This window comes from Erythrolamprus reginae, chromosome 9 (assembly GCF_031021105.1).
Source record: "Erythrolamprus reginae isolate rEryReg1 chromosome 9, rEryReg1.hap1, whole genome shotgun sequence".
In the NCBI taxonomy this organism is placed as follows: domain Eukaryota; kingdom Metazoa; phylum Chordata; class Lepidosauria; order Squamata; family Dipsadidae; genus Erythrolamprus; species Erythrolamprus reginae.
In genome coordinates this window covers 36,165,586-36,180,398 of record NC_091958.1, presented here as the reverse complement: position 1 = coordinate 36,180,398, position 14,813 = coordinate 36,165,586, and the positions used below count along the sequence as shown (strand labels likewise).

General features: G+C 40.0%; 1 protein-coding gene across 2 annotated transcripts in view; it reads right to left on the bottom strand.

Moving 5' to 3' along the window:
• Positions 1 to 6,540: 6,540 nt before the first annotated feature.
• Positions 6,541 to 14,813, bottom strand: part of RBFOX1 (RNA binding fox-1 homolog 1) — a 438,314-nt gene continuing 430,041 nt past the window's right edge. For both annotated transcript variants that reach the window (XM_070760820.1, XM_070760821.1), the window contains one exon: positions 6,541 to 6,842. In XM_070760820.1, the coding sequence (XP_070616921.1) occupies positions 6,720 to 6,842 (123 nt within the window). In that variant the 3' untranslated portion in view covers positions 6,541 to 6,719. The remainder of the gene's footprint in view (positions 6,843 to 14,813) is intronic.

Genomic DNA, 14,813 nt, shown 5'->3' with positions numbered 1-14,813 from the left:
GCTGGCATTGAGGCATTCTGGGAGTTGAAGTCTACAGGTCTTAATGTTTCCTAGGTTGGAGACCCCTGCTTTAAACCACAGTTACGTGCAAGAAGCAGACTTCCTGCAGGCTGACAGAAAGCAATTCCACCTTTCAAGTTGGCTTGCTTCTCATTTGCAATAAAGAACCTTCTCTAACTCTGCTGTGTTTATGTTGGAGACACTTCTGCCAAGCTTGAAGCTAGCAGCCAAAATGAGCTTGCTTGGGAAGTTGGAAGGAAATGGAGATTTACTGCTGAGTCCTGGGCTGGCAACCCTAATAGCGGAAAATGTTCTCGCTTGTGAGCTACTTGGAGTCGGTTGTAATGAAACACAAGCTAATAATGCCAGGACCGTCCAAATTGAAAAGGTGCAATGCAGCCTCCCCAGCTGTGCAGGTCTAATAAACATTTGAAGGAAATTAATCAGTAAAAATTCTATATTAAAAATAACCTATTCGAAGGCACCTGCTGAAGACTTGGTGGGTATGGGTTTTTTGGTCTATAACCAGACTTCTCTGCAGGACAATTTCAAAAATCCCATTCTTTCCCATTCGTTTTTAATAAATACATTTTACATTAGCTCCTTTAGCAATTCTGTTTATTATTATTATTATTATTTGTTCTGTCGAGCTCTCTGGCAGAATCCTCCCAAGAATTCAGATACAAATTTCAGACAAACACACGTTTGAAAATTCAAAACAATGTTCTTTATAACAAAAATTCACTTAAACTAAGCCCTCTTTTGGTATAGCAAAGAGCACTTATCTCCAAACAAACTGGTAATTTGTACAAGTCCCTTATCAGTTCTGAGATACTTAGCTTGCAGCTGTGAGGCAATTCAGTCCTTCTTCTTTCACAAAGTGAAACACACTTTGCTCTGCTTTAGTTTCAAAGCGCGGAAAAAGCAACACACCAAGATCGAAGTCAGCAAGGCAGGCACGAAACACAATGATCAGATAATCCTCCACAATGGTCAAACCCACACGCTGCTCTTTATAGCAGCCTCACTAATTACCACAGCCCCAGCCACCACAGGTGGTCTCATTTTCTTTGATAATAATCTCTCAGTTGTTGCTACCTATGCATCGCTCTCCGCATGCGTGGCTGTATCATTAACTCTTGTTCTGAATCCAAAGAGGAGAGAGATAATTGATCTCCTTCTGAGCTGTCTGCCACACTCTCCTCCTCCCTGTCAATCATGTCTTCTTGGTCAGAGGAGCCTTCATCAGCAGATTCCACTGGGAGCAAAACAGGCCTGCGGCATGTGGATGTTTCCCCCACATCCACAGTCCTTGGGGCAGGAGCTGGGCCATAGCTAACCACAACTATTATTAGTGTGTGTGTGTGTTTTAATTTGATTGTAAATCGTGTGGAGATATTTTATGGGAGAGGATATATCAAAGATTTAAATAACTAAATAAACCATGAATGATAAGGCCGAGTTTCTGACAACCCCCCTCCCCAGGCATTGAATTATGGGTGTGGACATTCATTAATGTGTGATAGCAGGCATGCATGCTTTTTCGGCACTCGAGGGGAAAAATATTTGCCATCACTGGTGTAGAGACTGCTTGGGTGGGAGGGTTGGTCTAGATGAGAGTTCTCCAAACTTGGCTGAGGAATTCTGGGAATTGAAGTCCATGAGCCTTAAAGCGGCTAAGGTTTGCGAACCCTAGGCTAGATGATCTGCAGGGTTCCTTCCAACTCTGTTAATCTATATCTGTTACTAAACTGTACTGAATGGTCACTAAATGGAGCTGTTGTAAGTTGAGGACTACCTGTATTAAGACTCTGAGTACAACTTGGTATAACTCACTGCCTCCTCTCCTTGGGGGTAATGGCAACAAATCCCTTGAGTTCCAACTACTTGTGATATTCATTCCTTTCCATTCTTTGTGAAAAGATGGTGGATATAAGCGTAATATAAATCGGTAGCCCACAAAGTAAATATTTTTTTTTAAAAAAATTAGAAAGAACACCACTCCGGACACACATTTTATTTACACCATTTCAGACTAAGCTTTTATTTTTAATATTACAAACCATTTGTTTTTTTCCTTTATTCACAAATCACTGTAGTGATATAAACACTAATTTCTAAAGACAGATATACACACTTGTTGGGTTTAAAGATCTGTAGTTGTTTTGAAGTCACAATATTCTACATATGGTATTAATCAGTTATTTTTAAAATCAGTATTCATATAATCAGTAATAATTTATATAACCAGAAAAAAAATTAACATTCCCTATATGAGACATACATTTGAATAAAATGAATGATTGGAGTGTTCTAAGTTTTTTTTTTAAAGTATTATTTCCACAAAAATATTTTCCAACAGTGTGTGGCGACCTCATTTGTGTGCAAGAATAAACATCGGATTTATTTTATTTTATTTTAAACGAAAGATTGCACCAAATGAAACAGCCACTGTATTCAAACCAAAATGACACATTGACTTATCACTTAAACATCAGGAGGATTTATGTGTTGAAAACTGAATTTCTGTAAGAAAATAAATATTTATTTCACAGTCATTTTTTGTTTTTGTTTTCTTTCTCTTTTTTTTTAATAAAAAAGGTGTTTCCGTGTGCATACAGACGTGCATTTTTTTAAATTTTATTTTTCAAGCAATTGAATCACAATGGAATTAATCCCCACTGCATTGTCCAGGATTGGAATAACAAACCCCCAAAGTCTGGGAATCTGAAAATCTCTCTCTCTCCCTCTTTCTCTTTTAAAAATTTAAAGAAAGCAGCTCTACAGGTTTGTAGCAGAAGCAGTGTGCACAGCACTATTGGCTGGGAGAGATGAAATCACAAATTCTCCTACCCTGTATTATTATTATAGAGATTTTTCTTTCTAACACAACAAAATAATAATAATAATAAAATAAAAGAACAAATGGACAAACTCCCTGTGTTGAATAGGAGGAGGAAGAAGAGAGGCTCATTCAATTATTCAAATAGTAGCTAAATAAATCTGGCCAAAAGGCGTTGTTGCAAAATTGGAAGAAAGCTGGGTTGCTTCAGAGGAGATAGAAGAAGCAGAGCCCAGTTGAAAAGTACGTCTGTATGCACCCTCGGTTTCTAAACTCAGAAAGTTTAATATCCTGTGCTAGATTTTTTTTTCCCCCAGTGTTGAAAATTTCACATATCAAATGGCCCCTTCGATCCTAAACATTCATATTTCCTTCCCTATTGCCACGAGCACAAAAGGAGAGTGTGGGGGTGGGTGGGGGTAGAGGGAAACACACCTATATTTCTCTCTAGGAACTCAAGAGAAACTGAGGAACAACATGGCGGTTCTCCTTGATGTGCCCTAAAATTTTGCCCTGGTGGTTAGAGAAATTACATTGGAATAGAGCAGTGTTTCCCAACCTTGGCAACTTGAAGATATCTGGACTTCAACTCCCAGAATTCTGGGAGTTGAAGTCCAAATATCTTCAAGTTGCCAAGGTTGGGAAACACTGGAATAGAGGACAGAGAATGGCAGGGGGGCGGGAGAGCGAGACTGGGCATTTACCGGTTCTCCGAACTACTCAAAATTTCCATTACTGGTTCTTCCGAACCATTCCAAACTGGTTGAATACCACCTCTAATCTGGAGGGACATCAACTATATGTGTGAATTTGGATGCTTGGATCATTCTACTGCCTGCAAATGGACATTTGATTGGAACAGTTTTTGATTTACTGGGACAGGGGAGAGTCGGAGATAGCAGTTTATTTATTTTATATATTTGTTTTATTAATCGGATTTATATGCCGCTTACAACATATAAAGAAGTATATGAAGAACCTTCATATTTCTGATTGATACCTAAATTTCCAAAATCTATCACCTCAGGAATAAAACATAGGCAGTTAAAAGTCCTCATTCAATCTTTGCTGAATATAATAGACAGCAAAATGGTAGTGGAGCAGTTACTCTGCTGGTAATGTCTTTTAAAATAAAATAAAAGAAACAAATAATGATTCTTTTAGTAGCCAATGTTGTTCGTCATTCAATGGGGGTTTTTGTGTGGGTCCTCTCCTTCTCTTTCCCCCCCTCACTCGCTCTCCTTTGCTGCACTCAATCCTGATACAAATGTTTCAGAAACCTGGGTTTCAAATCTGGTGAAACTTTATTGATGGTTAATTGTTCAACTGATCATATTGCATGCACATTTAAACAATGACAAAGAGGAAAATAGCCTGGTCACAAACACTTCTGAAACAGCAGAATTGCTTATAGCAAGTTGGCAAGTTAACAGCGGTGAATTAATTATATTTAACTGAAGCCCCCATCCCCCCCCTTTTTTTGATTCTGCATGGCACACATGAGTATGTAACTATCTTCAACAAAACTACTTTTAATATCTTTGAAATACAAAAACAAAAACAAAAAAACCCAAAACAAAAAAACCAAGAAACCCTGACAAACACTCCAACTAAGGATTCATAGGTAATAACATATGCACATACAAACTGCAATTCCACACACACACACACCCTTAGTGAGTCTGCATTTTATTGGCATTGTGTCTTGCAAAAATTGCAGAAACAAGTGGGAAAAATGCAGAGGACGGGCTTCAGTTATGAGGACCTAATACAGGGGTGTCAAACTCAATTTCATTGAGGGCTGCATCAGAGTTGTGTTTGACTTCAGGGAGGGCAGGGTGAGCATGGCCAGCTCAGAGTCCGAAAAGAATTGGGCGGCTGATAAATTTAATAAATATAATTCAATTAAATAAATGTCACCCTTAAATGGCCCAAGCACTCTGCCAGGGAAAATGGGTGCCCGAGCTCCGTTTTTTGGCTGCGACGGCCTCCTGCAACTCTGTGCCAGCGAAAATGGAGCCTGGGAAGGCCACAGGCAGCCCTTGGGGGCACCATTTTTGCTAGCAGAGGTATTGCCAGTTGGTCCTTCACCGTGGGCCAGATCTAGGTATCCCGCAGGATGGATCTGCCCTCCCCGGACCTTGAGTTTGATACCTCTGACCCAATACATTCCTCATGGACCTAATAATCATGGAACAGCCCAAGAGGCCTTTGCTTTTGAAATCAGAAGTCAGGTAGGAGAATTGGACCCTTTGAAGAATTGCAGTTTGTTTACACGATGTTTGTTCAAAAAACAAGAAAAAGATGAGAAGGGCATGATTATCACTACTCACTGATTGCAGAATTTGTAAATGCGTCTATAAATCTGGACTAGAAGTAGCATGTAAAAATGAGGATGGGTGAGCATGTGTGTGTACTATATGTGTGTGTGTGAGGTTTTTTTCCGCTCTCTCTCTAACTAAGAATAATCTACTGGGTTTAAAATCTAAAACACTGTCAATGTGTAAATTTCTTGAACTGAATAATTCTACTTCACAGATGTAAATTTTATACACTTCTTTATTATTATTATTATTATTATCATCATCATTATTATTATTTAAAACCAGTACAAAGAATTTAACATTTTATTATTACTTTCTTTTTTGTTTTTTGTTTTTTTTTGGAAAAAAAAAACAAGAAAAAAAATAGAAACAGTGCTTTAATCACCTCTTTTTTTATTATTTTTATTTTTAATTCTCCCGTAATATAAAAGTTCTGCAATGATATCAATAATTTATTATACTGGAAGAAATATAAAAAAGAATGCTTGTTGTATGGTTTAACGAGCAGGTTAACTCTCCTTATTTACTTAATTTTATGTTTTAACTTTTTTTTATATATTTATATTTATATTTATATATATATATATATATTAGGTTTTTCATTTTTATTTTTTATGGTTTTTTTTGTTTTTGTTCTTTTTGCCTAAACAGCTAGTTACGACTGGAGCTAAATGCTGCCTGATGGAATGCATCAAAAGCTTGTCCTTCTGTAGCTTTTAATAAGACATTATGTACAGATGTCATTTGAAGCACCCTTTTTGTAACTTTCCCGGCCCCTCCCTCCCACACCCCAACTCAGAATTAACAACCTAACCTTTGGCTTTGAAGAAATAGTGAATAATTTAAGACAGCTGATATAGAATTATAAGGTGCCTTTGGGGGTCCCCATTTTTATAGTTAATTAGTGGGAGCCCCTATTCCACCTTCCTGACGTTCCTTTCTCTCTCTCTTTCTTTCTCTCTCCCCCCCCCCCCATATATCCCTTTTGAAAATAAAAATAAATGTCTTATGCAGGAAAAATAAATAAATCATGATATCACATACACTCTTACAAAACAAGTGAGGAATCCCAACAGCGTAATATTCTTCATATATAATTCATTTACATGATATGGAACTTTTGATGGTGCCCCCCGCCCGCCCACCCCTGGACAAATTCATTTCTAGCAGCTTTTTAGTTCAACCACAATGAAAATAATAATAATGATAATAATAATAATATTAATTAATTAATTAATTAATAATAATAATAAATACCTTCTACAGCCAGCAAACTATGTAACCTCCGGAAATGAAAAGACCCACAATATTAAAATACACAGAACAAAATATATGAGGTATAAGATAAAAAATGTAAATATTTTTTTCTCCTCCTTTTTTTTTGAATGTAGTTGTTTATTTTGTTTCACTTATTTATTTGTGTTTTTTTTTAATAGAGTCGCTAAAATGATGCATTACTGCATGTATTGCCATCCCCTGGCCTCGGAAAGCTTCCATTTGGGTCCCCGTTTGGGGAGGAATTATGGTATGGTTATTTTTTATTTTTTTGTCATTTAATATGGAGCAAAACGGCTGTATCCCCCTCGGTATATACTAGCCTGCAATGAAGAAAGAACGAGACCGACATCATCAGCATGGCTTCTGTTCTTGGCATCACTCAGGGGTGTAAAAGCATTCTGAAACAAAGCAATTTGAGGGGGTGGGTGTTTGACTTCCACTTTTTTTTTTTTGCCATAACCAGATCTGCAAATTTTTAAATTTTATTATTATTATTTTGCTACCTTCTGGGGATTTGGCTCCAACTCTTGGCCACGCGCCATTTTCAAAACGTACTATAGGTAGTCCTCAACTTACAACCGTTCGAAGTTATAACGGCACTGAAAAAGATGACAATTTTTTTTCACTCTTTACAACCGTGAACAGCATCTCGGTGGTCATGCGATCAAAATTCAGATGCTTGGTTCATGTTGATGATGTCCCAGGGTCATGGGAATCCCCTTTTATGACAAGCAAAATGTCAAAAGGGGTCATGGGATCCCCTTCTGACAAGCAAGATCAATGGGAAAGCCAGGTTCCCTTGACCACCATGTTACTAACCAAACAACTGCAGCATTCACTTAGCAATGGTGGTAAGAAAGATCATGAACTGGGGCGAAACTCACTGAATGTTTTGCTTAGGCACAGAAAAGTTGGTTCAGATGTAAATTGAGGACTACCTGTATTCCAAACTTTGCCAGCCGCAGTTCTCCCGATGAATCATCATCAGCCCAAACAAGGATTCATGGCCTAAGTCCTGATTAATTAATGGACTGACATTGATTCATCAAATAGATTTCAGTTCATTTTGGTCCAAACTTCACCCTTGTTGGATTTTTTTTTAATGTAGAAATTTGCAGAGTTCATTCTTCGTTAATAAGCAAGGATACGAATAGCAACTACACAATGACAGTGGGATCTTCACTTGGGGGCAGGAAGGTTTAGGACAGAGAAGGTGAGATCTCAGCAAAGTGGTCATTGGTGAGTGTTTATAATAATAATAACAATAACAGAGTTGGAAGGGACCTTGGAGGTCTTCTAGTCCAACCCTCTGCTAAGGCAGGAAACCCTACACCACTTCAGACAAATGGTTATCCAACTTCCTTAACTGTGGCAACTTGAAGATCTCGTGGGCTTCAACTCCCAGAATTTCCCACCAAGCGATGGAATTCTGGGAGTTAAATCCACACAGCTTAAAATCCCCAAGGTGACTTAGCTGGTGAACTTTTGTCCTCATTAATTAGATAGTCAAAAATCCCATCTCCTATTTTACAGGCATTTGTAAAACCCACAAAGGGAAAATGCATTCATGTGTGTGTGTGTGCGTGCGTGGACTGCATTGTTCTATTGGCAATGGTGGTGGTGGGGGGGGTTGTTTTAATAATCAGACACCGATGGCATTAACAAGAAAATCAATTGGCCCTATAAATATTTCTTTCTTCTTATTTATGTAAACACTTGTATTATGTCCTCTGAGTCTACTCTATCATCTTTCATCTCCTTGGGCCCAAACGCACATAGATACATTCATTTTCTTTCTCTGGTGGCACCATTAAATGCCTTTCATCTGTATTAACATTTTACAGGTACCGTTGAGCCCCCCCCTTTTTTTGTCATCTGAAAAGTGCTGTGCAAAAATTCAAATAAATGTCCCATTGGCAGGACCACAGCCTGGCCATTGTTGTAATATTTCAGTTGGTGCAGATCAGCTCATTTCTCTTAGAAATGCAGACTGCACAAAAACGGTGAGGATTACTAAATTGGCTGCAGGGGGGCAGGGGGGGGGAAGTGTAAGATGATTTGCACCCAAAAATTGCTTTCTGTACATGTGCTCTCCTCTGCTACAATCCATCAATGACACAAAACACAACTTTCTGGGTATCACCATTAACTGTCATCTCTTGGTCTCCCTGATTAAGCTTCCTGCTGAAGGGCTGATACTAAACCTACTGCTTGGATTTCCTTCATCTTCAGAGGTATGATTGGGTACATATTGTCGATCTCTCTCACAGGTTTATTTATTCAATTTATACCTTGTGTCCCCTGAAGAATCTAGTGATGGTTTATATGCAGGGGTGGGCTACTGCCCAGATGGGCGGGAATGCAGTAGGATAGAAAAATGGAGCTCCACCCCAGAGCACCCAATTTGCACTGAAAGATATTGAAAGAAAATGCAAGGCGTCCTACATAAGCCAAGCCCACAATTTTGGTAGCCCTTCATTCTTTGCATGGGATCATTTCTCTGTATCCCAGCCACTCTGTGAATTATCTTGGTTTCAAGAGAAACTCTGTCTCACTTTTGGAGCTGTTTGGGACGTATTGAGTGAAGAGGAATGATCTTATAATATAAATACAGTAATACCTCATTTTACGAACTTAATTGGTTCTGGGACGAGGTTTGTAAGGTGAAAAGTTCGTAAGATGAAACAATGTTTCCCATAGGAATCAATGGAAAAGCCAATAATGCGTGCAAGCCCATTAGGAGAATCCAAAATATTAAGGCTTTTTTAAAAAAAGCGGCAGCCAGACAAAGCTGAGGTGAACAGAGTGGGGGAAGGGAGTCCCAACGAAACAAGGTGAAAAGAGCCTCTCTTGAGCTCCATGAGTCTTTTCTTCCTGTTTTTGTCCCCCCTGCTCTGCCCAGCAGAGCACCCTTTTTTGCCATCCTGGGATTCCCCTCCTTGGATTTCCCTACAGCATTGCAAAAACGCGGAAGTCAGGAGGTGGGTTTTCCCATGGAGGGGAGCCTCAGAGGATCCCAGGATCGCAAAAACCTGTGCTTGGCTTGCAACGAAAGTCCGGAGGCGGGGCATCACAGTGGCGGTGGCAGGTTCGTAAGGTGAAAAAAGTTCGTAAGAAGAGGCAAAAAAATTCCGAACCCTGTGTTCGTATCTCGAAAAGTTCGTATGATGAGGGGTTCGTATCACGAGGTACCACTGTACATATATTATAATCACATAATAATGTTAAAAGTTTAGGATATGGTGGGATTGCATTATTAGCTGTTTAAGGCCACATTCATCCCACAGTTCATGGGCTGGACGCACTTGGTCTAGCCCAAAATTAGTCCCCAAATTCTACCTTCAGGCTGGGGATGAGTTCCTCCCAGTCAAGATCAGTTGCCTGAACTGGTAGTGACCTGCTGGTGATGTTACGATGACGCCACAGATCTGGTTCATTCGGTGCTGGTCTGTGGGCACTGCCACCTTTTTTTTGAATGTTTTTTAAATTTTAATTTATTTTTTTTCTCCTGAGCATGTGCAGAAGCCGAATTTCCGGCACTGTGCATCTTGAATTTTTAAAAATATTTCGGCACTGTGCTTATACATGAGCACCCACAAGGCTTTCCCACAAGGCATGCTCACAAGGCACAGGAGCAAGCGAACCGGTAGCAAGGTAAGTTAGGACCCACCCCTGCTTTGGGGACTATCAAACAGTGTTTGCACATTGTTTGCTTGTTGTTGCTTTTAAACCATGTTTAGGCCTCTCCCTCCTTTTAGGCCTGGCTGTCTTAACCCACAATGACAACTCCACATATTTCATTAGTCATTCCATACATTCTGCAAATCTCAAAAGGGATAAATTCAGTAACCTGAATAATAACAAAGTAGAAGCTCCACCTAAGTGTCTGATGTATTTTACTTGTTGGTTCGCTTTATATTCTGCCTTTCTTTGAGATCTCAAAATGGTTTCCAGGGGATTATCCTAGATTTTATCGACCCAGGGATCCCCTTCTGAAGTCAGTTGGTCTGAGAGGGTGTTACTGTCTAGGGCAGTGATGGCAAACCTAAGGCACGGGTGCCACCCTGAGCCATATCTGCTGACACACAAGCCATTGCCCTAGCTAGTGTCTATGTGTGTGCCAGCCAGCTGACTTTTGGCTCAGACAGAAGCTTTGAGAGGACATTTTTGGCTTCCAATGAGCCTCCAGGGGGATGGGAGAGGACATTTTTACCCTCCCCTGGCTCCAGGGATGCCTTTGGAGCCTGGGGAGGGCAAAATGTGAGCCTACTGGGCCCACCAGAAGTTGGGAAACAGGCCGTTTCCAGCCTCGAGAGGGCCTCCAGGGGGCAGGGGAAGCTCTTTTCGCCTTCCCCAGGCATTGAATTATGGGTGTGGGCACTCGCACATGCGCAATAGCACACCTCCATGCTCTTTCGGCACCCAAGGGAAAAAAAGGTTTACCATCACTGGTCTAGGGTCATTCCCAGGGGTGGGTTGCTATTACCACTGCTACCGGGGTGCTGAGTGCATAGCTTTGGTTCTCTTGTGTGCGCACGCATCTCAGTGTGTTTTTGCTTCTGTGCATACACAGGAAGCAAAATCTCACGAGGGGACATGCATGCACATGACATTTTGGCGGGTTTTTTGCTTCCGGTCATGCGCAGAAGCAAAAAAATCACCGAAATCTCAAATTGTGCACATGTCCCCTCATGAGATTTTGCTTCCTGTGCATCTGCTGAAGCAAAATCACACTGGGACGTATGCGCATGCATGCAAGAGAAATGAAGCTGGGTGCACAGCATAGCTTTCACTACCGGTGCACCATCGTCTACCGTACTGATAGCTACCCACTACTGGTCATTACATGGTTGGGCTCCTCTGGTTGAATGTGGCCTTAGAACTAGAGCCCTAACCCAAACTTTGACTTAACTTTTCTGCCTCCATGAAACAGGTACACATTTATAAGGATTCACTGCCACTCAAGCACATGGGTGGGCCCTCAAAGATTTCCCCAAAGTGTTATCAAATTGCAATATTAAATGTCATTAAGAGTGTTATTTTTAAAATATATATTTTCACTCCCATCAAAGGCCAATAAAATGTAGAACATGTTTTATTTTTTATCCTGACCTGAATTGTATTTTGGTAACTGTTCCCCCACCCCCACTACCCAACATCTAACTCAAAATGTTGTGCTCCAGCTCTGCAGTCCACTTAAATCTACAAATGAATCTATAGTCAAATAATTCATTTGTTTGTGATATTCCTATGCTGCTGACTCAGGATCATGGCAAAGCCTGGAGAGAAATCCTTACAGGATCCAATTTGGGTTTATCATCAGGACTAGAGGCTTAGTATTCCAAGCTTTTGCACTTGTGCTGGAGCCTGTCCTTAGGGAACTTTTCTTTATTGGAATGTGTATTTTGGGCTATTTTGTGTATGGTATTTATATGGGGCCTGTTTTATGTGGCTTTGTGGATGTTGACGACTGGCTATTAAGTCATTGGCTGTTGTTTCCTTGTACTTGCCAAATCCTAACCTCCTAAGTACTTGTTGAGTGGTGGTAAATCAGCACTCTTGTTGACCAAAGAGGGGCCCATTTCCCAGGCTTCAATCACTTTCCTGCTTGGTTTTTTTTTTATGCCTGCTTGTCCAACAATCTTGGTAGCCGAATAGTAGACTAAAGTTCTCGTCCCAGCAGTTGACCCAGATTGGATTCTTCTACATTATCCTGGGACACATACTGTATATTTGCCTTCATTTGCGAGAAATTCTTACATTGTTTGTAGAGGGTTTGTGGACAAGCTGAGCCATACTTGGACTCAGAAGTCAACTGGACTGGCATGAGTTGCTGACTTTCTATCTGCCCAACTTGGCTATAGCTTCTTGATTCACCAACCCCACCCACTGTAGACGAGTTAGTACAGATTGTATACGAGTGCAACTCTAGATGCAAAAGCCAGCTTGCGGCATGGATCTAGGATTTACCTGCAGCCCTGCCAATGAGTCTTGGCTTGTGGCAAAATTACCACTGAAGTTGGATGTTATACTACAAGACAGACTGTTTCAGTGTGTCCTGATTTTACATTCATGTATGCACTAACTGTGCTTGTATATATGCGTATGTATATGTGTTTATGTATGTATACTATATTATATATGTGTGTGTGCACGTACTATATATACATACATATATACAGTCTAATTGGTGCAGAGAATGTATTGTTGCAGGAGAGATGGCTAGATGAGTGGATGGATGGATTAATGGATGGAGTGACAGACAGATAGATCAATAGATGTCTGATTCCTAAAAGGCAGCTGCTCCCTCTTTAGGCTCATATAAAGAGGAGGAGCTGATTTAATGAAGAGCAGTGAGACCCAGTGCATTAGAGAGGCATGAACTGCTTCAGAATCATTTGTGAACTATGCATAGTCCTAAGGATAAATGTTCTTGGATCTACAGTACGTACTGACCAAGTCTCTTAGGGGCTCAGACTTCTGCCATGGAGCTCCATCAGTAGCTTTAGAGGTATCCCTTTCTCCGTTGGCAAGGGGAAGCCACTTTGCACACAGGGCTTTGGGTTCAAAAGCTTCACTGTGAACCAAAGAGAGGCCTCCCATGATTGGCATCTGCCAGTCAAAATGATGAAAGCAGTGTCCTGGCGCTGGCCACACAGCTGTGAACCTTGGGCCCGATGCTGCTTTGACCATTTGGATGAAAGCAGCTGGCGCTTGAAGGTGCTCATATTTCACATGGTATGTGGTGCTCCTTCTCCTGCATACAGATGTTCCTTTAACAAAAAATAAATAAATAAATGGTGGGATAGGTTAATACCGAGCTCTGGATTATATCTGCTTGTCCTCTAAATTTAGTGGGCTTGCTGAACTTTAAGAATACGATCTTAGTTCTGGCAAATTTTCTTGGAACGGGCAGTGCAAGAAAGGGAGATTTTAGAAATTTCCTTTATCCAATAATTTTATAAGACTTTACTAAAATGACATTACCTAAAGCTGTAGCAGAATTGGGATGCAGGAAGTCTAAGTGGGCAACAGCTCAGTAATTAGATGCAGAAATGTAAATTATAAAGAATTAGTAGCGATTGCACAACCATTTGTTTGAAATGGTACAGGATTTGCTGCCTGAGCAGGAAGTTGGACTAGAAAACCTACAGGGTCCCTTCCAGATCTGTTATTCTGTTATACTGTGGTGGTGCAATTGTTAGAACCCAATACTGTAGGCTACTTCTGCTGACAAGTCGATCCTGACCAGCTCAAGGTTGACACAGCCTTCCATGCTTCCAAGGTGGGTAAAATGAGGACCCAGATTGTTGAAGGCAATCAACAAAAGAGGGCTGTAAAGCACTGTGGAGTGGTATATAAGACTAAGGGCTATTTCTATTTCTATACCAGGCTAAACTATTGGCTAGGTTTTGTAAACAGATGAGATCTTTTCAAGAGTAGTGTTATCTTGAAAACCAGTCTATACAGAAATGCATTTATTAAGATTTTTTTTTCTTCCAAAGAAAACAACCTATTGATTGACAAATGGGACCAAATAATTTACATAAACTCTGTGGGTAAAATGAAAATCTGAGAAAAAATTTAGTCGACAGTTGTAATCACAGACTCACACACACACACACACGCACACACAGAGACATATACTGAAGTTTTTTTTAAAAAAAATAACTTTTTGCAATTTTGTCCACTGAATGTTAAATTTAATTTTTAAAAAATCTCAGTAAATTGAAAAAGAAAGAGGTCTTTATCTAATTTATTTTTTAGACTGCTTAAAAACTCCAACACTCCCCCCCCCCCCATCTCATTGGCTTGCTGCTTCCAATCTCAAATAATTTTGGGGATAGTAGTCAAAATATCTATTTCTTAACAATGTTTAAACATGTTTCTTTTGCCAAAAAAGTGGACTGTACCTGAGAAACGATACTGGAGATGTTGAGGTTTAATTTCTCACAAATATGTGAATTCTTCCAAATTAAAGAAAAGAGCTCTCAATAAGAACTTTCTATTACTTTCTGATTTTTTTTTTCATTTCAAGTCTGTTGGAAAAGATGCTTTTCCCATTTTTGTCCTTCCAAATCACTTAAAAGCCAAGGTGACAAGTCCCTACTTAAATGGTATTCCCATACACATGGAGAATAATGTGAAGGTTTCTCCTTAGACCTTCATCAAGTTGTGTGGACAATTATATGGGATGAAGAAAGCCACAGCTTTATGGAACAGTTAAAATAATTTATCCCTATTCTACCCTTAAAAGTGGATGTGCCTGCAAGTGTGATCACAGGGATATAGCACTGTTAAATTGCATTAATGTCGAAAGGACCAAGGTGCTTCTAGTTTGAAAGGCTGTGGTGAGGGGGGAATTTGCT